Below are 25238 nucleotides of genomic sequence, written 5' to 3' on the forward strand. Positions count from 1 at the left end.
TTTTCCAACCAGCCCAAATTTGTCAGAATATCCAGATTCGATTAAATAAATGAAATCTGTGCCTATAGTTCTAGAATTTTTTAAAGTTCTTATTTGAAATGTGTTACTTATAAGGGTATATTAACTAAGACTCCCATTATGAATAACTACATACTTCCAATAAGTTACTCTTTATGTCTTCCTAGTTATTAATATTCAGTAAATTTTACTTAACCAGAGACTGAAATTATAGAATAAATTCAATAGAACTTCTGAAAATATTTTATTTATATTTCATTTCAGTCAAGTACTCATTTTCCAAATCTATAAGGCCATCTGTCTCGAGTTCAAAATCTTTAATACTATTTGAAAAACTATTTTTAAAAAAATTATTGAAGAACATTTCAACACAGAGTGATGAAATGCACAAATTTAAAATGTTATATAAAACAATAAAATACATACATATAACAACAATGAAAATTCTTTATTTAAAACACCAAGTTATTAAAATGGGTAAAATGACATAGTAAAATAAAGTTTTTTCAAAACTAACTTTAAAGAAAACATACAATGCCATGGATTATAATATATACAAAATAGGAAATAAATCATCACCTGTCATTAATGGGAAGATTTGCATGTATTCAAAATATTCATAATTTTAAGTCAGATAAATAGAACACTGCATGGGGGAGTGCTTCTATATTTAGTCTCTTCAGAGGCGTTTTAAATTCCGCTTACTCTGGGCACTTCCTGGGAGAGCATCTTTTCTATTTCTTGGCTTTGCTGCTCCTCTACTACATTCTTCAGACCCATGATAAGCACACAAACATAACACACAAAAGTCAAAACCACAGGCTGTGCGGCTACACAGTCCCCTTTTCTTATATGGCTGGTATTTAGCAGGGGACTGGCACCTTGGGCAAGGTTTTAATGCTTCATCAATAAAAAGTGTTTTGGCAACCTGCAGTGAAAGCACACACACTAAATCTTCTGGTTTCATATAGAGGAGCACTTTATTTCAAACTCTGTAAATATTTCTAATAACTTATTATATAATAAATACTCACCTTAACATATTCTTCCTGTTTACTACTTAAGTGAGTAACAGAAGAGCTTGCTAGAGGTGTCAAAACTTCTCCCCAGGGAGATAATGTTGACCCTTGCTCTCTCTGAGAACCAGGTATCCTAGCCTGTGCCTGCACAGATCTTAAAGCTGAGCGATTTAAAAGCTGGAACCGAGTGGCAGCATCCTCGACATTTAATACAGCCCCCTGTGGTAAAGGACAAGAGGCATCAATACTGCAATACCAAAACAGTTCCAGGATAGCTTTCTGTTGCACACGGATTTACAAGCTTTGAAGACTTTTTTTTTTTTGCCATCAGAATTCTCTCCCTAGGCCATTCCTTTTTAGAAAAAAAAAAAAAAAAAAAGGACCTTTTCTCACCTAACATATAAAAGTTAAATAAATATAAAAAGAAAAAATTTTAAATTAAATTCTACATCTAAGTTTGTATGTCTGGTTACTTTTCCATTTTTTAAAGTTTGGTTCAGCAAACCTTTCTTGTAAAGGACCAGATAATATATAGTCTAGACTTTGTGGGCCATGTAGTTCCAGCTACTCAACTCTGCGGTTGTAGAAAAAGCAGCTGTAGGCAAGAAGTAAACAAAAGAGTGGAGAAAACCATCAAATAACTTTTTTGTATAATTTTTTTTGTTTTGGTTAATAATACATTGGAATAGTTCAAGTAGGAAGCAACCAGTCTATGTTGGAATAGGACAGCAAAGGGCCCCAGGAAAGATGTCTGTGAGGAAAAGAAGGAACAGGTAGAAATACCTGATTTGTTTGGACTTACACAGAGGAGACTTTCAGTTCTGGTGGATAATGGGAGATGAATCAGGGATCTGTATAGAGAAACACTAAGCAAAAATAAATAAATAAAAGAGAGAGACAGAAAACTAGGCAATTATTAACTCTGGAGGGAAAAACTTATACAAGAACGAAAGTGTAATCATAGTGTACGACATACTAAAGCTGTGAAAAAAGTTAAAATAATCTCAATACAATCTTTATAATATCAGCACCTAATTCTGATTCATTCCCAAATGGTGGTATAAATAACTATAGTCATAAGAGAGGAAAAGAGAGAAAGGAATTCAGAGAGAGAGGGGTTATGTTGGTAGTGGTAGTAGTAGTGAGAGGTTAGAGAACCTAATCCTTCTGTAGAAAATAGTAAAGAAAGGACAAGGAAATAAAATCATTTAGAAATATGGAGCTAAATACTAGAAGAAAGTGTTGAAAATGATTGTCTTAATGGAACAAGAATCAAGAGTATGAAGGCATAATGGTATATTTTGTTATGATAGTCCAATTTGACTTTTTAAACCATGTATTACTTTGAAAAAGATTTTAAAAAGCAAGTCAAAATAAGAAAAAGAGCATAAGAAAGGAGGAAAAGTATAGTTCTTTAAGAAACTGAGTTTTTAAAAAAGTGATTGCAGAGTATGATGATAGAATTTTTTCTTCTTTTTTTTTTTTTTTTTTGAGACAAAGTTTAACTCTGCCACCCAGGCTGGAGTGCAGTGGCATGATCTCAGCTCACTGCAACCTCCACCTCCCAGGTTCAAGCGATCCTCCTGCCTCAGCCTCCCAAGTAGCTGGGATTACAAGCCTGCACCACCACACCCAGCTAATTTTAGTATTTTTAGTAGAGACAGGGGTTCCACCATGTTGGTCAGGCTGGTCTCGAACTCCTGATGTCAAGTGATCCACCAACCTCGGCTTCCCAAAGTGCTGAGATTATAAGCATGAGCCACTGTGCCTGGCCAAATATGAGAATATTTCTCTTTTTTTTTTTTTGAGAATTGAATATTTCATTATCTGGAGTTACATGGAGGGTTGCCAGCACAACCATATGCTTCTTCCTTAGAGGAGTTAAGGAGTATATGGAGCCAAATGTTTAAATATTAATAAGTGCATGCTTAAACAACTGTTTTTTAAGTCTGTCCTTAGTATACAGGGCAGCATTCAAAAAAGAGATGTTAAGAAGGCAATTAATATCTTCCCTATTATAAACTCCCAGAGCCAGTAGCTACAGAAGTAGCCAGGAGCTCTGAAAGGGTGAAAAGGTAAAGCTTTTCTTCAAAATAAAAAAGAAAGTCAAAGTTTTAGTTAATAGCAGTCCCTAATAGTTCGCTGTAATGAAAAACCTGCCAATCTATATGTAGGTGTTCATATTTGTTTATGCCATGCTTCATTCCAATTATTATATTTAGTCAAATTAGAAATTTACTTATAGTATGTTATTAAATATTTTTCACTAGAACAGGAAAGAATTATTGAACTCTCAGAATTTTTTTTGGCCTAAAGTTAAATCTATAATCAAACATGGGTGCTAGAGTCATCAGATACCTGTTACACAAAACAGCATGACTGACAGGAATCCATCAGCTTCTGTAGGACTTTTCTTGTAATTTTAAAGCCAGAATTCAAATCCTCAAGGGATTGCAAGTTTATGATGCTTCACAGGTACTGATTTGCTTTGCTCACTTACCTCCAGGCTTGTACATATGTTATTTTCTCTGCTAAAACCCTCTTCTCTGTGTTCACCTGGCTAACTGCTAACTCATCATTCAGGTATCAGTAGAGACGTACTTCTCCTGATTCCCAAGTATCAGTCAAAAACTCCTTTAAATAACTCCGGGCTTCCTTTAACATGCCTGGATTGTAGTCACCTATTTGGGTGTGTGCTCCAAAAGAGCAGGAACCATATCAGAAATGTTCACCATTGTAATCTGAGTACTGGTACAGTCACTAGCATATAATGTCCACTCGAAAGACTGGATTAAAAATGCTATAAGCATATCTCATTATGATTAGGATCCAGCATATAATTGGTATTCAAATGTTGCTAAGAGCACATACACGTAAGCAGCAACAAAGCCCAAAAAGATGTTCATGATGCTATGTAGTTTATTCCATTTACAGACTGGGTGAAAACTGAGTTTGGGAAAGCTAAAGAATTTATGAGTAAATGTTTGTTAAATGGAAAAGATTAAAAGATAGCAGGAAAACCAAATTAGGTTGTCTAGCAACATGAGATTATTATGTATTTATACAAATCCATTTTAGAGAAGTATTATATACATTACCTCGGAATCTGTTTTCAGTTGTGTGATATAAAATTTTCTCCTCCGATTTGCATTTTTATCTTGAACAACAATTTCACGCCAATTTCTGCTTACTTTCCAAACACTATAACAAAAAGATCCATCCTTATATTGCATACATTCTATAGGATTAACATTTTGTTGTGTATGCTAACTAATGAGAAAAATTTGTCTTCAAGATTTTGGGCAGTAAATCTAAACCTAAAAATTTAGATTAAAAATATGACTTAGTCAACACTGTTATTTCATACTGATTCATCATATAAAAGAATTCCAATTAAAATGTAAAATATATGCCAGCATTATATAGATAGATTACTCTTTTATAAATGGTCACATAAATAAAGCCAGTATGAATCCACTGGGAGACTGATTAAGAGGATTTAACTTCAAATGTAACATTAAAAATTTGGAACAAGAGATACAGAAAATGATTGTCATCTATAACACAAGAGGTTTCATCAATTTCTCCTATTCCTGTGTTTATCTCTGTCATTTTGATTACATAAACACAAGCACAATTAATCCGTCATTGGCATTACTAAGTGCCAACTATAAATACTATTATGGGTCGTACCAGAGTTCCTACTTCATTAACCAAAGTTTATGAGAATGAAGCAGCTAAAAACACAATTTTTGTCCAGTGATTGCTGATTTATCAATAACTTTGATAATATTATTATTAAAAAGTAATACTTTGACTGCTAATCTGGTCTTTTTTTTTTTTTTGTTATTCTAACAAATCAAAAGGAGTAAGGTCAGAAAAGATTGAAATAAAAAAGTCACTTCTCACAGAGGGTCCCAGTTGTCAAAACTACTATTCTTCCAGCTACCATGGCCACTTCAATTGCCATTGACTCTCTCTAAGCTGATATATGTGCCCTATATCAGAGGGAAGGAAAGGAACAGACATAAAGTCACCCAATAATGGGGAAGAAATGAACTACATAATTGGGTATTTGCCACAGATACTGCAACTGATCATCAACTCACAAGTTACCAGGAAGAACAGTACTGCCAACATAGTTACATACTTTGTAGTACCAATACTGTACTTTTGGAGAGATGGGAAGGAGAGACAATTGTTGAAATATGACTGAAAATCAACTGCTCACATAAGCAAGCACCCAAAAGTGTCACCCAATTTTAATTTTAATTGATGCAAATACTCCAGCATATAAAAATAGCATTCCTGGCCAGTCACAGTTGCTCACACCTGTGACTCCAGCACTTTGGGAGGCCAAGGCAGGAGGATTGCTAGAGCCCAGGAGTTTGAGACCAGCCTGGGCAATGTGGTAAGACCCCATCCATACCAAAAATATTTTTAAAATCCTGTATCTCAGCCATCTCCTTAATTTTTTAAACAGTTTATCATTTGAACATTTTTAAAAGGCATACAACATGGGTGCACTAATCTGTTTATTATCCTACTTAAGATATACCAAATACATTCTTGATCAAATCTATTTCAGAAAGCCTTAAACCTTAATAAAAGTTTATGGAAAAATACTAGATTAGAAATCAGAGAGCTCATTATAGACCTAGATCTATTCCTATCTCCTTGAGTGGCTGTCAGAAGGTTACTTCTCTGGGGCTTATTTCCTCCTCTGCGAAACATGTGATTGAACTAGATACCTTAGAAGACTTCCAGCTAAGAAATCCTACAGTTCTCTACAATAAAGATACAATTAATGTGTGGAGGAAAGATAAAGAAGGGCTTTGATAGAAGTAGTGGCCATAAAAACAACAAGGACAGAACAAGCAGTGGCTCACACCTGTAATCCCAGCACTTTGGGAGGCCAAGGTGGGAGGATCACTTGAGCTCAGGAGTTCCAGACCAGCCTGGGTAACACAGTGAGACCCCATCTCTACAAAAACTAAAAACAAAACAAAACAAAAAAACCAGGGACCCTATAAAAAACTCTTGACATACACCTGTCAAGAAAGAGGTTCACTAACTTTCTGCATGTTCCTCCATAACCATCACTTTGCAGAAATTCTGTTCCACATGACTTCTCTCCTTCATTGCCATGGCATTCCCACGGGTCTTGTCTTCTGATTGTCCTGTAACTCCCCCAAATTGGCACGAACAGAGGCTCATTTTAGTCTTTGCAACCCTAGTTCCCACCCTCAATATTCTGAAATGTCTTTCTCTTTATTATGCAGCAGCATTCAATCTACTGCAACATCTGTGAAAACAAATTCTTCAGTTTCTAATTTCTTGAAATTCCCCAAAGTAATTAACTTTCACTGCTGTGTTAACAATAAAAATGAAATAATCCATATTCCCCTGATCTCTGGAAAGATCAAAACCTAAAATGAAAGCTAGCCACTGTTTTTAAATTCTAGAACTTAAATAATTAAGTGGTATTCTTTGTACACTGCCATTTCTCAGTCACCACAATGCATTACAATATTTCTGACAAAGTGTCATAACTTTAATACTACTTGCAATCTGACAATATGATCTGAACTATTAAATCATTAAACAACTTACATGGAATAGAGCTTGCCATCTTGAAAATTTAAAATTCAACATTTAGCAACTCTCTTTCCAAATGACAGTGATAAGAACTTTATTCAGAAAAAAAGACTATATTATTGCTACTTAAGCAGGCTTTTAAACAGAAGGATTGGCCGGGCGCAGTGGCTCATGCCTGTAATCCCAGCACTTTGGGAGCCCGAGGCAGGTGGATCACAAGGTCAGGAGATTGAGATCAACCTGGCTAACATGGTGAAATCCCATCCCTCCTAAAAATACAAAAAATTAGCCAGGCATGGTGGCGGGCACCTGTAGCCCCAGCTACTTAGGAGGCTGAGCCAGGAGAATGGCGTGAACCCGGGAGGCGGGGCTTGCAGTGAGCCGAGATCACACCACTGCACTCAAGCCTGGGCGATAGAGCAAGACTCCATCTCAAAAAAAAAAACCAAAAACCAAAAAACAAAAAAACAGAAGGATCTGTACTAGTTAGCTTTGCTGGGAAGTTCACTTAAACTACCTTTGATATAAGATAACAAAAGATAGAGACAATAAAACAAACAAAATAAAGGACAACCACTCAAGTCACAGAAAAACTTTCCAACTTAAAAAAAGGTAAGTTTTATTTCATAAATAACTCTTACTTCTTACCTGCATAGGCTCTCTGCAGTCAAGGAATCTAAAACCATAGCAAGAATATGCTTTAAATTTCTGTATTTTAATTCTGTTAAGATGTCCAGTTTTTCTATACCCATTTTCTTGCCAATCAGTCCTGCAAGTATACACTGTAGCACAGCTATTTTCTCCCCATTCCCTTGCTCTAAGAATTCATGTCCACTATTTTCCTGGAATCTTTTTCTTTTGCTTTTCATGAACAGCTCATGCACCAATTGCAAGGCTGGCGTCTTCGATAAATTCTTTAAGCTAAAGGTCAAATCCCCACTCTCATCACCGCTCAGCTGACCCTCTGAGATGGCAGAAGCAGCTGCTGCTCTTTTTTCAGAGTCAGGGTGGACAATCTGCTTTTCCTCTTCTGTCTCTGACTGCGAGCTTTGCTCCCGAAGGGTGGACAGTCTTCTCGACCTTCCAAGATGTCTTGTCTTTCTTATGGTGTCCCCCACTTTGGGAGTCCCCTTATGTTTCTGAAGTAGTTCTTGAAAAGAACCCTCCTGGTCAGAGAGGGAATCTTCTGATTTCTCCAAGCTAAGTGAGTTAAAACCACTGTCTTCAGGCGTTGAAATATTGCCTCTCACTTCAGGTGAAGGAGAAAGTATTTGACTTGCATTAAATCTAATGTTTGCCACAAGATTACTTATCGGAGTCACAAATACGTCCTCATCTGTTCCACAAGTTGTTCCACTAACAGAGGAGCCCAGGAGCTCTGGACATGCATTTTCATCATTAATGCATAAACTGCTATCACTAAAGTCATGCGTGATAGAGTCTTTAAAATCATTGCCCTGAATTGGAGATATACATTCAACTTCAAATAGGCTACAATCATCTTTGGAATCATCAATTGTGGAAGTCTTTTGCTGAGAAAAATTAAGCCTCAATTTTTGACTGCATGAAGTCACTTCTTCTGTTTTTAAAGTGCTAGTAACTAAAGGGCTAAAATTATTTGCCCTGGAAAAACCTGAAGCACTGCTTGGAATATTTTTTTCTAAGTTGAGAACTTGGCTTATACTACTTTCTAGAGCACTATTTTGTGATTCAAAGTCCCCTTTTAGAAGAGAGAAAGATACATGCAACCTTCTGCGAGGTAAACATTTTTTCCCACTGATTTTAGGTGTTTCACAAAGTTCTGGGGTTTTATCATTTTCCTTCCTAGGCAAGATAAATTTCTTTTTTTGAGTGGGAGACTCTAAAGAATGTGTTAAGCCCAGGCCTGAAGTTTCAGGGTGCTCATGGAGTAATGTTGGGCCTTTTACTTTCTTTCCAAGATATTCTTTATCTGTATTATCAAAGCTACAAGATTTTAACTCATTGTAGCCACTATCTTGAAATGAAGATGTGGAACAAAAATCTCTGAAGGTGGAGTACTTGGAGTTGACAATTGGAGGAGAGTCCACCCCATTTCCTGCTTCAGTGCCAGCTTGACCTGAGTGTTTTTGAGACATCTTCAAAATCTCTGTTTCTGCAAAGTGACAACAAAGTTATTCTGCCTTTGAAATGAGAATCCAGGCAGCTTACACCAAAATACATTATTTGTTATGGGTACAGATAATAATGGAAAATTGTAAGACAATTTTTGAAAAGTTCCTTTAAAAAAAAATTCTACTCCATAAAAAACTGTTGTATATCCTACTTAAAATGAGTTGTTGACATCAAAAAGCCAAAATGTTCAGTTTGTAAGTATTCAAAGATCACTTGATTAACCATAGGCTAAGCACCATGTACACATATTTTATTGAACTACCCTAAAGAGAAAAAACCTAGAAGCATTATTTTGATATTATTACCTTATGATTTTCACAGAACTAAACAATTTTCATTTTAATATTCCAGCTTATTTGTGCCAGCCTATATTAGTCTAGTCAGAAAACACTATATGCTACTTTTTAAACATCTTTGGGAAGTGTGTCAAACAATGAGTGCTGCCACTACATCTACCTGCAATCAGGCTGAACAACTCAAGTAATGTTCAAACATGTAACACAGACCTGTTGTAGAAATCTAGTCCCCATAACCATTCACAAGGTGTGAATTCCCAGACTTAAGCCTTTACAAAGACTCTGGCTCATCAATAAACTACTAACACATTCTTCTTGAGCTAACCATAATGCACCACTGCACCACAGACAGGGCCATTTCAAACTTGGCATGTTGTACTTATTCATATCTCACTTTCTAAATATTTTGTGATGCAAGGTCCAGTTTCAGCCTTGAATTCACAGTTAACAGGCAACTATTTATGGGAAAACCACCATTTAAAATATTCTTGAAGTTGCAAATAAAGAATGCAACTCAATTACTTAAAGAACAGTTACTCAGTAGTTACGTGAGCAAGGAATGACACTAAGAAATATTTTACTCTTTAACCTTTTCAACAGTATCATCATATTCCCTCTTTTTAGAAACTTGAAATAAATCTTCAAGAAAGCTAACAAATTTGTTTTGATAAAAATAGTGTTAAGGAAAAAAATTTATTATAGTTTTCGATATTTTTCCAGATGATTCAAAGGACACGAAGAAGACTGTCATTCCTTCAAAGTTTTCTCCAGGACAAATGCACAATTTTTCTCCATTAAAAGATCCTGGGAAGATCTATTTAGTTGGCTGTAATGTGACAGTAATTTATTTATGCTTAAATTTAATCAAATATGAGTGAATGATCTTTGTTACAAAAGCAAATTGCTACTCTAAACACAAATTATTTCTTTATGGTTTGATGATCATTAAAAGATTATTTTTACTAAACAAAGTCTAAGTATTTTTTAACCTTTTAAGTCTATACTCATTTTTGATAAATGTCATACATGTCCCCTTCTGATCTACATCCTCTCCGATCACTGCTAACTTCTGCATATGGTCACAAGCCAAGAAGATTTATCAAACTGTTTTTTATAATTTTGTTCTATTTTTAAACAATTTTGTTTTACAAATAATAAACTAGAATGCATATTCAAATTACACCTCCACCCATGAACTGTTTTCTCCCTCTCTGAAAGTAATTCTGCTAAATAACACTTTTCACTCAATTTGGATCACAGTCCTTTTGTTTTTATTTTTATATTTTTTAGTTATTTATTATTATTTTTTTTTGAGATGGGAGTCTCTTGTTGCCCAGGCTGGAGTACAGTGGCGCGATTTCGCCTCACTGCAGCCTCTGCCTCCCGGGTTCAACCAATTCTCCTGCCTCAGCCTCCCCACTGGCTGGGATTACAGGTGCCCACCACCACGTCCAGCTAATTTGTGTATTTTTAGTAGAGACGGGCTTTCGCCATGTTGGCCAGGTTGGTCTCGCACTCTTGACCTCAGGTGATCCACCCACCTTGGCCTCCCAAAGTACTGGGATTACAGGCTTGAGCCACCGCACCCGGCCGGTCACGGTCCTTTTAGAAGGTTATGGCAATTGTACTGCTACTTCACCACTAGGTGTCTCACAATGCTAGAATTTGGGAAACTCAAGAGGCAAACTGTTAAAAACAAAGTGGGGAATGCAGATATTATCTCTTCCCCTAAAATGTTATCCAAAAATCTAATCTGGCCGGTGGCTCACGCCTGTAATCCCAGAACTTTAGGAGGCCGCGGCGGGAGAAATGCTTGAGTCCAGGAGTTTGAGACCAGCCTGGGTAACATAGTGAGACCCCATCTCTTCAAACAAACAAAAACACAATTTGTTTCTGTTCGTCTACACACTTAAAGTTGCCTCCAAAGTCCTTTCTCTGCTATCATTTTCATCTTTCTACTACCCCAAGACGTTGGTCTCAAACGTGGTTCTTCCCAACTGAATTTTAAAATTATTCATGTAAAATCTTGGACTGTGTGTTGTATTTTACGGACTCAACAGTTCACGGATAAATTCAATCAAGCCTCTTCCATATTCATTTCAAAAAACTAGGCTTCTGATAAAAGGCTGAGAAAATTTATCCCTAAAGAGTTCTTCAAGAAAAAAAGAAAGAAAGAAAAAAGCAGCGGCCGGGCGCGGTGGCTCACGCCTGTAATTCCAGCACTCTAGGAGCCGGAGGCAGGCGGATCACGAGGTGTGGAGATGGAGACCATCCTGGCTAACATGGTGAAACCCCGTCTCTACTAAAAATACAAAAAACTAGCCGGGCGAGGTGGCGGGCGCCTGCAGTCCCAGCTACTCGGGAGGCTGAGGCAGGAGAATGGCGTGAACCCGGGAGGCGGAGCTTGCTGTGAGCCGAGATCCGGCCACTGCACTCCAGCCTGGGCAACAGACAGACTCCGTCTTAAAAATAAATAAATAAACAAAAATAAAAGCACCTATCAAATCAGAGAATGAAATACTTACATTAAACCCAAATGTCCTTTATTTGTTAAAGTGGAAACTCTTACCATCAGTAAATCTTGAGCTCTTAGATGACAAAGTTACGTAGCTTCCAAACAAGAAATTCTCTCATCTTTGTCTTTAAAATTCATGCCAAAATAATGCCACTCAAACAGGAAAACTTTCGTTTGCACAATTAATTGAAAGGTGCGGCAGCACCATGACTGCTCAAAGTCGAAGGGTACACAGTGTGCACGCCGCAGGGATTATTCGTAACATTTGAGAAGGTCTAAATCATTTTGAATTTCCCTCAGCCCTCCAGAAAATAGTTATCCTAATATCCTTGTTTTCTCCAGCTGCACTCAGACATGAGTAAACTCCCCAAATTCGGGTTCCTGAAAAGGCAGTGTGTGCTGCAGCCTGGCACTGACTCCCCCGAGGAGCTATGGCGGGCGGGTGGGTAACGGTCTCAGCAGGGCGTCAAAGATCCGCTAGGCCCAGAAAGCCAAGGGCGGCAGCGGATGGGCTGGCGTCACCGGGAGCTGAGGAGTGAGGGCTGCCGCGCGCCTCCGTAGGCCTACCACCTGGAAGACACAGAGGGGCGCGGGGCCGGGGCCGCCGGGAGACCCGCTAACGGGCACTCGCCTGGGGTACCCCCGCCGCCCGCCTGGAGGCCGCGGGGTCCGGCGAAGCGCCAAAGCGGACAGGTGGGAGGGGAGCCGGGCAGCCGCCGCTGGATGCGCTGGGGAGGAACCCCGGCCTCGCCCCCTGGGATGCGGACTATGGCAACCCCCACGCCAGCTTCGCTTGGGGCCACAGCCTTTCACTCCTCGGGTTTGAACGGCCCGCCCGGAGTAACCGCTACACGCAGCCCCGCCCCGCGTCGCCCCGCCCCTTCTTCCGGCTCCGCAGCGCCCCCGCCCGGCCGCCCGCAGGCCTCGGTCCTTGCCTAAGCGGAAGGCGCGCCCCGTCTCTTGCTCACCCCTGCACCCGGCCTAAGGCGAGTCAGAAAGGCTCTGCCTCTCCCCATTCCCACATTGGGAAGCATTACCGTATTTAGGAAGGCTAACGTGGCCTACAGTGGGATGCCATTAGAAATCATGTATGAGAATGTTCGCCTGGAAATGTTACTCCAAACTGTCAAATGTAAAAAGCAAGTTACAAACTGACCCCTTTTAGGTTAAAAATATGGATATACACGGGATGAGGTCTGAAAGGTATGAATAACTTGGATACGGTACCTTTGTACAGGATTATGCTTGCTTTTTAGTTGTGTCTTTTTATCTGTGTTTTCTTCTCGTGTTTCAACAATGAATATATAGATTTTGTGATAAAAAAGCTGAGCCGGGCCTGGTAGCTCACATCTGTAATCCCAGCACTTTGAGAGGCACACATGAGAGGATCACTTGAACCAAGGAATTCGAGACCAGCCTGGGAAACATAGTGAGACCCCCGTCTCAAAAAAAAAGATTTAAAAAAAATCTATTAATAAAAACCAGACTGAAATGTGTTCGTTATTTACAAACATCCCTTTTTGGGCATCATGAACTCCCAAGTACCCTCGATGCCAAATAAATTTTTTAAACCCTAATTTTTTCATTCAATAAATATTTACTGGGCATCTATTATATGCCAGGGACACTCCTGCTGCTCTTGGCTGCTTCTTCCTAGTCTCCTTTTTCTGGCTTCTTTTCTTGGCCTACTCCCTAAATGAGAGGTCCTACCTCAGCATTTTTATTAGTTTATCATCCCATGCTTATGTAATTCTTATTCAGAACTTCAACCATCACTTTTAAGCCAGTAACAGGCACTGCCACCACTCTTCTCTGACTGGACATTTCTCCATCTGGATGTTCCTTAGTCATCCAAAATCAAACTAATATTATTATTATGAGACAGGGTCTTGCTCTGTCACCCAGGCTGGAGTGCAGTGGCACGATCTTGGCTCACTGCAACCTCCACCTCCCAGGTTCAAACGATTCTCCTGCCTCAGCCTCCCAAGTAGCTGGGATTACAGGCGCCCGCCACCAAGCCTAGCTAATTTTTGTATTTTTAGTAGAGACACAGTTTTGCCAGGTTGGCCAGTCTGGTCTCGAACTCCTGACCTCAGTTGATCCACCGCCTCAGCCTCCCAAAGTGCTGAGATTACAGGCGTGAGCCACTGTGCCCGTCCACTAACGGTTAATTTCCAACTATGTGCCAATTACTGGGCTAGGTACTGGGAATACAAAGCTGACACAGCCACAGTTACTGCTGTTGAGGAGCTCATTGGTATAGAGCAAGTGCTGCAACAGAGGAACAGTAGCAGCACAAAGAAGAACCAGCTAACCCTACGGGAGAACAGAGTGCATGAGACAGATTTTGATTTTCAAGTGGCAATTTAAAAGGCAGACAACAGGAAATTCCTAACTTAAAATGTGCAAGGGCAGGAAAATTTCAAACTCAAAACAAAATGTGCAAGAGCAATTGGGCATATGGAGAAACTGCAAATAATTTGTTATATGCAGAAACTAAGAGTTGTTGGAGGAAAGGATTAGAGAAAATTCCTGAGAAGTGAAGAAGCTAAGTCTTGGAAAGTTCTGGATGCACGTTAAGAGTTTGAAGAGCATTTTTAGAAAGTCCACTCCGGTGGCAGAATGGAGGACAGAATGAAGAGAGGCAAGGGTGGCTGCCAGGAGACCAGTAGGAAGCTATTGCATTTCTCCAGAAGGCAGTAGGAGTGGAGCAGAACCAAGATGTGACATATTCAGTTGGCAGAATCAACTGCATGGGGCAAGGAGTGAGGGAATGAAGAGTATAGGCTTGAGAGAAAATAAGATGCATTTAGTGTGAGGTTAAGTTTGAGGTACTTGTAGGACTGTAAAGAATTAATGAATTACACATTCTTCAAGACAGCACCTCTCTGAAGCCTACCCTCACACTCACTGGTAGAGTGAATAGTACCCTCTCTAGCTCTTCAAACAAATCTCTACTACAGCCATTTTACCCTTTCCTGCCCCACATTTGCAATTCTGCAGAATTCTACTGAATTTTCTCTGTGTAGTTTATTATCTTCTAAAATCCCATATTATCTACTCATTTTTGTTTAATGTCTGCTCCCCATCTCCATCCCAATGTAAACAGGGCAGGGAATTTTGCCTATGGTTAAATAAAATCCACATAACCCCAAAACCATTTAAACTTTGCCCTTTTCTTTTTTCTTCAGTTAATTTTTCTTGAGATATTTTATTATGACTGAGGATTAAAAGACCATATCTCCTTTATATTGTTCAAGGAAGAACCATTGTCACCTCTCCCCACCTTTAAAAACAGGCAAAAAGACACCTAGTTACATGAAGTTTGCCTGAGCTTTACTTACATACTCTGGATTTAAGCCACTGAGCTGTAATTTCATATTCTTTGCTCACCACAGTCTTTTTGCCTTTTTGCTTCCTTTTTTTTTTTTTTTTTTTTTTGACAGAGTCTCGCGTTGTCACCCAAACTGGAGTGCAGTGGGACAATCTCAGCTCACTGCAACCTCCGCCTCCCAGGTTCAAGCGATTCTTGCAACTCAGCCTTCCGAGTAGCTGAGATTACACGTGCATGCCACCATGTCTCGCTAATTTTTTGTATTTTTAGTAGAGACAGGGTTTCACCATGTTGGCCAGGCTGGTTTTGAACTCCTGACCTGAAGCAATGTGCCCACCTTGGCTTCCCAAAGTGCTGAGATTACAGGCATGAGCCACTGTGCCCAGCCCTTTGCTTTCCTTTCTTGCATTGAGTGTCACACTATCATTGACTTCAGAACTCTAAAAGCCGTCTGCTTACCACACAATCTGATGCTTCTTTTTGGGACCATCCAATAAAACGTAATGGGAGATTTCCCAAATTACCATGATATTCAAACTCTCTGGACATATTTAAGTGAATATAATCAAGGAAAAAGGAAACACAGAGATTCAGGGAAAAAAAAACAGCAACTTGCATCTCCATAACCTTCTGAATAAAGAGTTAAAAAGCACTCTTGTCCAGGATGGCAAGACAACTACCCCCATTAGAACAGAGCAATACAATGATGTCTGGCATGTAGTACATGCTCAGAAAAAGTTAGTTAATGCTATCATTGATAATAGGGTAGCTTACACTGACCATACTCCCAAGTGATCCTAAAACTACCAGTCTCTGCTGATAGGAAAGAGCATGTTGGATTGGGAACTAGCACCAACATAAATTCTTGTTGAAATTCTGAATCTTCTTGCTATGACTTGTCATTACCTTGCCCTTTTGTAGGGCCCCAGGACCCATTTGTATTCTACCTATGTTGATCCATTTTGATCTCCATAATTGTTCTGCACCAGAATTATCTTGATATTTCAACTGGAGAGTTAGAATACAAGATAGCTTGTAAATATGAAAGTATGACTTTTGGGAACACTCTGTCATCTCTCTTAGGTTAACAATGGTTCCATCTAATAGTTCTTAAAGGGAAGCCTATTGTGCCTCTTCTGTTAGATCACTTCTTTGGTTAAGAGGAAAGGTACTTTGTAACAGTACTAATGGTTAAAATATTTATGCTCTGTAAGCCTGTGAAGAAAGAAGCCAGGAACTACTTGTTTCCCTGAAAGGTTTTTAAATGGCATCTTCCTGGGAAAGATCAACTTAAATCTCTCAAGCTGGTCTGGGGAGATGCAACAGAAGGAGTTTGAACTTCTGGAAGTGAAAGCTGAAGCTCAAAGCTCTCAGATTTCTGGATGGAGAGCCCGAAAGGAGTATAACCTGCTTAATAAAATATCAGACATATTGCGTGTTGGGGGAAAGAGTGCCTACTTCTTTCATTAACTTTAAAATAGTTATTAACAAGTTGTTTTTAAATTTTTTTAGGTAGCTTCATTTTCTTCACCCTACTAAGTAAAATATCTTCTGCAAAAAAGGGAAACCAACGTAAACGTTCTGAACCCAACTGATCCATCATATTGAAATTTTGGTATGTGAAAGAACACACCTCCACTGAGCAGAGTGTTTTGTTGTTCTATGGTGGAATACATAGAACAGAGGGAGGGAGAGTAGACAACAAAAGCTACCAAAATCTCTCAGATTTAAGTGGGAGTTGTTCATGTAGCTACCATCACGCTAGCCTTTGCTTTAAAACAAGTAAACGGATTCGGCAAAGGATGTAACAGTAGTGTGTCCAGAATTGGTCGGTTCTTGGTCTCGCTGACTTTCAGAATGAAGCCTTGGACCCTGGCAGTGAGTGTTACAGTTCTTAAAGACAGTGCGTCTCGAGTTGTTCATTCCTTCCAGTCGTTGGTTCCTTCATGGTCTCACTGGCCTCAGGAGTGAAGCTGCAGACCTTTGTGGTGTTACAGTTCACAAAGGTGGCCCATCTGGAGTTGTTTGTTCCTCCTGTCTGGAGTTACTCGTCCCTTCTGGTGGGTTCGTGGTCTCGCTGGCTTCAGGAGTGAAGCTGCAGACCTTTGCAGTGAGTGTTACAGCTCATAAAGGCAGCTGGGACCCAGTGAGCAGCATTATTTATTGCCAAGAGCAAAAGAACAAAGCTTCTCCAGCATGCTAAGGGTCCCCTACCAGGTTGCCTCTGCTGGCTCCGCTGGCCTTTTATTCCCTTATCTGGCCCCACCCACATCCTGCTGATTGGTCCATTTTAGAGTGCTGACTGGTGCATTTACAAACCTTTAGCTAGACACAGAACACTGATTGATGCGTTTACAGTCCTTTAGCTAGACAGAAAAGTTCTCAAAGTCCCCACCGGATTAGCTAGACATAGAGCGCTGATTGGTGCGTTTACAAACCTTTAGCTAGACACAGAGTGCTGATTGGTGCGTTTACAATCCTTTAGCCATACAGAAAAGTTCTCCAAGTCCCCACTCGTCCCAGAAGCCTAGGCGGCTTCACTTCTCACTGGCACTGGCCGCGGGACTTTGCAGCACCTAGTCCCGGGCACTCCGGCAGCCTAGAGGGGGCACTTCCCCTGATCAAGCCCAACAAGAGCCGGCGGGCCGCGCCCGCCCGGAAACTGCGCCGGACCGCGAGCGCCCCACGCAGCCCCGGCTCCCGCCCGCGCCTCTCCCTCCACACCTCCCAGCGAGCAGACGGAGCCGGCTCCGGCCTCGGCCAGCCCCAGAGAGGGGCCCCCACAGCGCAGCCGCGTGCTGAAGGGCACTTACAGCGTGGCCAGAGCGGACGCGGAGGCCAAGGAGAGCGAGCGAGGGCTGCTGGCACGTTGTCACTTCTCAGTAGCCTATGAGAGAAAGGGCTAGAAAGCAAAAACAAAATCAAGAGAAGGATAAGAGGCAGCTGCCCCACTGCCACACCACAGGTATCCATTTTTAAAAACAATGTGGAAAAGTGTTTTCCCACGTGAAAATCATTGGTGTAGTCGATTCTATTACGTTCGTCCGAGGTAACGGCTAGCCTAGTACTTCATGAAAAGTGTCATCTCGGTTTTTCTCCTAACTCTCTACGCTTCTGGAAAAGTGTTACTTTGTACCACTCCATTAGTCAGAAACACACACCGCCTTGTACTTGCATAACTGTTACAATGCTGTGCTTTCCTGCAAAATTAAAATAGCTGGGAACCAAACAGGCACTTAAACCCGTAAAATCTAACACAAAGCCCCCGCTTTACCGCCTTTGCGCAATCCGGACTCTCGGGCCACGCCTGGGGCGGAAGAGGCGGGGAGAAAGAGAGAGAGAGAGAGCGCGCGCGCGCGCGAGAGAGATAGAGAGACTCCACTGTGCGTCATGTACCAGCGCCGGAAGTTGGTCTCGACGCCTAGACGAGAGGGTTGTATTTGGAAACGCGGAGTGGGAAGTTTTTCCGTGCTGTGTAGGTAGCGAATTGGCGGATTGGGGTTTGTGGTGGATATTTGGGCCAAAACTGGAAAGACACCTGGGGTAAAAAGGTCTGGTATGGGGGTAGAGTTGAGAGTGCCTGGGGATACAGTCCATGCTATCGTTCTTTTCCCTATTTTCTTTTAGTTTAGATGTTTAGCCAATAGGAGTTATTTCATTGTTCTTCCCTTCGGTTAGCCTGTTCCCCTGTTGAGGGATATAATTTTTTTTGGCTAACTTCTACTAGAGTTTGGGAAAAATAGAACTTGTGTTAAACGAAGACGCGAGCTTTACAGTCAGATCTGTATCCCTTTGACTTTTAGTAGCTGAGTGATCCTGCGGAAATTAACGTGTCTAAATATCGGTTGCTTCATCTATAAAATAAGAGTGATGTCTCCGAGCATTGTTACGAAGATTATAATGGCCTATCATGTATGGAGTAGTTATTATGTCCAGTTTCGGGTAAACGCTCAATACTTGTGTGTATGCGTTTCGTGCTTGAGACCTATAGGATTTGGGGAAAGGAGCAGATTAGGGATTGGGATCTTTTTAGCTTTTCCTGAGAAAAATGGGCCCAGATGGACTTGTGAGAAGCCCTTTTGAGATAATGCAGTATTTGAGTCTGTGATTTTAGGGGCTAACAATGGACACCCAGAAGGACGTTCAACCTCCAAAGCAGCAACCAATGATATATATTTGTGGAGGTAAGAGTAACACTTACATAAAGTAAGAATATATTTTATTTAAGTTTTTTTATTCTTTGCTTAAATGAGTTACTGGTCTTCAAAGTTATAAAGTAGAACACTTCAGCAACCATAAAAAAAAAATCTCCTTGAGGTCAGTAGACCTGGGTTCGTCCTTGGTCTTCCGTTTACTAACAGAAAAAAACAAAACTCGAGATTTCATTCTCTCTCCTGGAAATATGCATGGCCTACAACCCTTTTCTTTCCTACCTAATACATTTAATAATAGCAGCACATCCTTGAGATTGAGTATATTTTAGTGTTTTGAATTGCCTTAGGTAAAAAATATAGTTAAGATAATTTGTCTGTAATATTTTCCTTTTAGGCATTGAGTAATTTTTTTTTTTTTAAATTCTAGAATGTCACACAGAAAATGAAATAAAATCTAGGGATCCAATCAGATGCAGAGAATGTGGATACAGAATAATGTACAAGAAAAGGACTAAAAGATGTATCCTTTTAACTGTGCTTTCTAAATATAAGGTAGGAGGAAATGAATAATGCTGGGGTTGATAAAGATGAATGATAGGGATACATTCTGAGAATTGTGTCCTTAAGCAATGTCATCATTCCTACAGAAACCTAGACCGTATATCCTACTATGCATACACATCTAGTCTATATGGTATAGCTAATTGCTGCTAGGCTACACATCTGTACAGTGTGTTATTGTACTGAATACTATAGATAGTTGTAATACAATGTTTTCGTATATCAGAACATAGAAAAGGTACAGCAAAAATGTAGCATCATCTTATGTGACCACTGTTTATATGTGATCCATCTTTGACCAAAACGTTATTATGGATGCATGACTACATTTGTATAAGTATTCATTCTTGAGCTTGATTTTATGGACAAGCTAAAGTTCACAAGAAGAAATACAAATATTGCATATACTACCTAATGGAAAAAGTTGAGCATACAAATTGTTCAAACATTGAGAGTAGGCCCAGCATGGTGGCTCACACCTATAATCCTAGCACTTTGGGAGGCTACAGAAGTTCAAGACCAGCCTGGGCAACATGGTGTGATCCTATGTGGAAAAAGAAAATACTGAGTAAATTGTTATGATATAACTAACATTTTTTTTTAAATCGACAGATTATCACCTTTAACATTGCTTTAGTGTTTTTTTTTTTTTTTGAGACGGAGTCTCACTCTGTCGCCCAGGCTGGAGTACAGTGGTGCGATCTTGTCTCACTGCAAGCTCTGCCTCCCAGGTTCACGCCATTCTCCTGCCTCAGCCTCCCGAGTTGCTGGGACTACAGGTGCCCGCCACCATGCCTGGCTAATTTTTTGTATTTTTTAGTAAAGACGGGGTTTCACCGTGTTAGCCATGATGGTCTCCATCTCCAGACCTCATGATCTGCCTGCCTCGGCCTCCCAAAGTGCTGGGATTACAGGCGTGAGCCCCCGGGCCCGGCCTGCTTTAGTGTTTTTCGATACATTTTATGGAAAAGGTGGTGATAAAAATTGAAAGTGTTTTTAGTTTATTTAAAAACCAGTTATAGTAAATAGTGAATTCCATTCTTTTTTGTATTTTAAGTTAAATAACCAGCTTATTGCAAAGAGAAAGTGACTGAATTGCAAAGAGAAAGTGACTGAAATCTTCAATTTTAATAATGTTTAAGTATCGTTTTTGTCCTTAACTAAAATTAATACAGTGGTTGTTTTTGATGCTCGATGAAACCTGGGAATTCAGAGGAGTGTCTTCACTTATACTTGGATTTGCTGTCTTAACGTTTCTGATTGTTGTATTTCGATTTTGCATACAGTAGTTCTCTCTTATCTTTGTAGGCCCCCAGTGAACTCCTGAAACCTCAGTACCAAACCTTTATACACTGTTTTTTCTATATATACTATGATATATATGTGAGATATATATATATGATAAAGTATAATGTATAAATTAAGCATAGCAAGAGATTAATAACAATGTAATAGGACAATGATAACATACTGTAATAAAAGTTATGTGAATGTCATTGGTCTCTCTTGCTCTCAAAATATCTTCTTTTACAGTACTCACCTATTTTAGAATGTGGTTGACTACAGGTAACTGAAACCACAGAAAGGGAAACTTTGGATGAGGGGGGCACTACTGTACTTAGGAATACAACTATATATACATATGATTTTATTTTTAAGACCATATTGTATTGGGTATCTACTAATATTCTGTATAAAGCAATTTTTTGTTCCATTACATTACTTTTTGTTTTATTGTATATGTAATCTGACACACAATAAAGGGTAAAGTTGCTTCCCCAAACCATACTTTTAATCAAAACCTAGAATCATCTGCAGTCCTTGTTAAAAAATTCTAGAACCCTCTGAAGTTCTGATTAAATAAATTTATTGGAAACCACTCTCCGTGTCACTGTGTCATGATATGAAGTATACCATTTTGCTTGTTGTCAATACGCATACATCATCTTGAGTTCAGTTTTTCATTTATTACTAGGTATAGGCCTTTCTGTATTCTCATATAATGTTTGACTCTCTTTTAAATCTCAGAATCATGAAGGGAAACATTGTTTTCTATAAGGCAAAATCAACCCCAAGCAAAGTGAATGAAGCAGGCTATTAAGCCAAGTGCAGTTTCCCAGGTGTAATCACGCATTAAGGTCAACAGTTCTACTTTTAGGATATAAAAAGAACAGGCGGTGACTCGGGAGGCTGAGGTGGGAGGATCATTTGAGCCCAAGAGTTTGAGGCTACAGTGAGCCATAATCGTGCTGCTGCACTCCAGCCTGATGGACAGAGCAACACCCTGAGTCAAGGGCTGGGGAGGGGAGCATTGGTTTACACTGAATTATTGGATAAATGTTTAAGTCTTTAACCTTGATCTTTGGGATGTAGAATTAATGGTCACACCTACATGCTATTCTGTTCAAGGATTCCGTGGTTGTGGAATGTCATGTTGGCCAGCCTGATGTGCATTTTAAAGATTAGATGTATTCCAACTTTATTATTAGCTATGTCTGTCTTTGACATTCAAAATATTGTCCATGATATTTTGTTAAAAAAAAAAAAAATGTTTTTTTACTACCATCTTCATATATTAAATTCTATAAATTTATTACATGCTATATGAAATACTGCCATGCTCAGAATTTTTTTTTTTTTTTTTTTTTTTTTTAAAGACAGTGTCTCCCTCTGTTGTCCAGACTGGAGTGCAGTGGCATGATCATAGCTTACTACAGCCTCCATCTCCCAGGCTTACACAATCCTCTCACCTCAGCTTCCTGAATAGCCAGCAAGCACGTACCACCATGCTGGCTGATTCTTTTGATTTTAGTAGAGATGAGGTCTCACTACATTTCCCAGGCTGGTAATGAAATTGAGGTTTCATAATTTTATAATTCTAGTATATTACTTCTTGAACTTTTTAGATATGGGAGTCCCAATACATGTTATTTCTTTATGACAGTTCCCTAAGCAGATAAACCCCAACTTATGGGATAATACACTTCTCTTAACTCTTCTAATTTTAGACTAAGTCCTTTGCATATCAGTAGTTTAATTAAATTGTCAATCTGGTTAACTGGACAGAAGAACTTAATGCAAAAAGTATTTCAGACTGCTTTCGGTCAGCCACTTACCTTTTTGTGCTCCCTTCATCTATGAACTAGAAGAAATTTTACCTCTTACCTGCCTAGACAGTTTCAAGGAAAAAACTGATATAAAATTGCTTTAAAAATATTCTTTTGAATAGTGCTCTGTCAATATGAAAATTAGTAAGCTTGAGCTTGATGTTAGCACATCACTTGGTACCCTATAAACTGCTTACTGACTGGACACACTGAAAAGCACATCCTTGTCCATGGGAAAAGTACTGAATGGAGATTTGTTCAAATTCAGCCCTGCCCCTCAATGACTGGCCAATTCACTTTATTTCTTTTAACTTCAGCTTTATTATCAAACTGAAAGAATTATGATTATAAGTAATCTTAGGGAGTATAGAGATAAAGTGCTTTAAGATATCTATCTTAAGAGATTGGAGTTATGAAAAATTCAAAAATGAAATCAGAAATGAAGCCAGGAGTGGTGGTTCACACTTGTAATCCTAGCACTTTGGGAGGCCAAGGCGGGAAGATCACTTGAGCTCAGGAGTTCAAGACCAGTCTGGCCAACATGGTGAAACCCTGTCTCTACTAAAAATACAGAAATTACCTGGGTGTGGTGGTACATGCCTGTAATTCCAGCTAATTGGGAGGCTGAGGCATGAAAATCGCTTGAACCCAGGAAGTGGAGGTTGCAGTTAGTCAAGATTGCACCACTGCACTCCAGCTTGGGCGACAAGTTGCCTCATCATACATAATACACACATGTCCTCACCCTTCCTTAGAATAAGTTCTGTGTAATAAGTTTAGGTGGAGTGGTTATTTGAACAAAGTGGACTGAAGAATGAGAAAGAACATTATTGAAACAGGGAAAACACTCCATGTAAAAGCCCTGGGGTGGAAAGTGAGCTTAATCTTGTTCCCACTTCAGAATGAGGCCCATGTGACTCCAACTTCATGACAGGAGGGATAATGGAAGGAGATGAAGTTCCAGAGATGGGCAGAGGCCAGCTCACTTAGGGTGTTGTGATGTGAAGCCATTGGGACAGTAAGCAGGAGAGTGACCTGGTCTGATGTGAAGAATCACTAGGCTGTTGTGTGAGAATAGACTATATAGGACAGGTGGCAACAAAGAAACAACAGACCATCTGTAATAGTTAAAAGTTAGTGGTAATGGTGGTTGGGCCAGGGCTGTAGTTGTGGAGGTGGTGAGAAGTATCTGGCTGTGGGTTACATTTTGAGACTGAGCCAATGGGACTTACTGATGGATTGGTTAGTAATTAAGAGCTCAGTAAACAATATGGGCTTTGGTGTAAGGCTTTGGGTCCAAATACCCGCGCCACCCCTTGTTACTTGGCTAAGTGACCTTACCAGGCCTTGCTTTATCTCCTTGTTTCTTGGATGATACCTTCTTTTATCTCTATGAAGACTAAAGTGATCTTTTTTTTAAATTTTAAAATTTATTTTATAGAGCAAGCCTCTCACTATATTGCACAGGCTGGTCTGAATTCCTGGGCTCAAGCAATCTGCCTGCCTTGGCCTCCCAAAGTGCTGGAATTACAGGCATGAGCCACCATGTCCTGCCAAGCATTAGAATTTTTGCCACTAACAGTGCTTGGTAGCAGACTGCAGATCTGTAATTTAAGTGCAAAAGGGAAAGAGAAATAAATTTACAGAACTGCCAGGCACTGTAAATGAACTTTGATCTTCATGATCTATTTTAACTATTTGAAATTATAAAACTGAAGTAAATTTCCTGACAAGTAACCTCTATTGTTTTACTCATCTGAGTTGTATTAGTATTTTGTCTTATTCACCTTTTCATCCCTGTGCTGAGTATGGTGCCTGACTCATAACCAGCACTCAGAAAATGTGGAATGCATGAAAAGGAAGAGGGAATCTTGTCTTTCATTTACTCTTGTTTAAAGAGGAAAAGGTAAGTAAATCTTGGTTGCAGTGCACTCTGAAATTTTAATTACATTTTTATAGTTAAATAGGAGTAATCAATTTACTTAGCAGGGAATGTAGCAGTCCAGGATAACAGACCACTAACAGCATTTAAAAAAATATTTTATTTTATGGGCCAGGTGTGGTGGCTTACGCCTGTAATCCTAGCACTTTGGGAGGCCAAGGCTGGCAGATCACTTGAGGTCACGAGTTCAAGACCAGCCTGGCCAACATGGTAAACTCCATCTCTACTAAAAATGCAAAAAAATTAGCCGGGTGTGGTGGCGGGCACCTGTAATCCTAGCTACTTGGGGGGCTGAGGCATGAGAATCGCTTGAACCCGGGAGGCAGAGGTTGCAGTGAGCCAAGATCATGACACTGGACTCCAGCCTAGGCAACAGAGCGAGACTCTGTCTCCAAAAAATTAAATACATGAATACAATAAAAAATTTAAAAAATTATTTATATATATAAATAAAATATTTATATATTTTATATATATTCATATATATATTGTAGAGGCAGGCTGTCACTGTGTTGCCCCGGCTGGTCTCGAACTCCTGGC

At 39.7% G+C, this 25238-nt stretch overlaps 2 protein-coding genes and 1 long non-coding RNA gene across 4 annotated transcripts; 1 reads left to right on the top strand and 2 right to left on the bottom strand.

Annotated features, from left to right (window-relative positions):
- Positions 1-238: 238 nt before the first annotated feature.
- On the bottom strand, positions 239-12442 carry FBXO43 (F-box protein 43). Its single transcript, XM_008001215.3, is given in 6 exon segments — positions 239-946; positions 1053-1256; positions 4136-4238; positions 7284-8769; positions 11655-11696; positions 11699-12442. Coding segments are annotated over 6 exon segments (2124 nt in total). The 5' UTR covers positions 11739-12442; the 3' UTR covers positions 239-697.
- A 948-nt stretch (positions 12443-13390) lies between these two features.
- On the bottom strand, positions 13391-18250 carry LOC119624886 (uncharacterized). Its single transcript, XR_005241017.2, has 2 exons — positions 18209-18250; positions 13391-17836 (listed from the first exon to the last, which is right to left on the bottom strand). It is a non-coding gene; the product is annotated as an uncharacterized lncRNA (long non-coding RNA).
- Positions 18251-18304: 54 nt separating this feature from the next.
- Positions 18305-21528, top strand: POLR2K (RNA polymerase II, I and III subunit K). Of its 2 annotated transcripts, none has more exons than XM_008001217.3 (4): positions 18305-18409; positions 19049-19118; positions 19516-19608; positions 20825-21528. In XM_008001217.3, exons 2-4 carry the CDS (start codon positions 19058-19060, stop codon positions 20845-20847), a joined length of 177 nt encoding a protein of 58 aa, XP_007999408.1. In that variant the 5' UTR covers positions 18305-18409; positions 19049-19057; the 3' UTR covers positions 20848-21528. The 2 variants fall into 2 exon arrangements, with proteins under 2 accessions (XP_007999408.1, XP_007999407.1); XM_008001216.3 differs by having other exon boundaries at positions 18326-18413.
- Positions 21529-25238: the final 3710 nt, after the last annotated feature.

This window comes from Chlorocebus sabaeus, chromosome 8, assembly GCF_047675955.1.
Source record: "Chlorocebus sabaeus isolate Y175 chromosome 8, mChlSab1.0.hap1, whole genome shotgun sequence".
Lineage (NCBI taxonomy): Eukaryota > Metazoa > Chordata > Mammalia > Primates > Cercopithecidae > Chlorocebus > Chlorocebus sabaeus.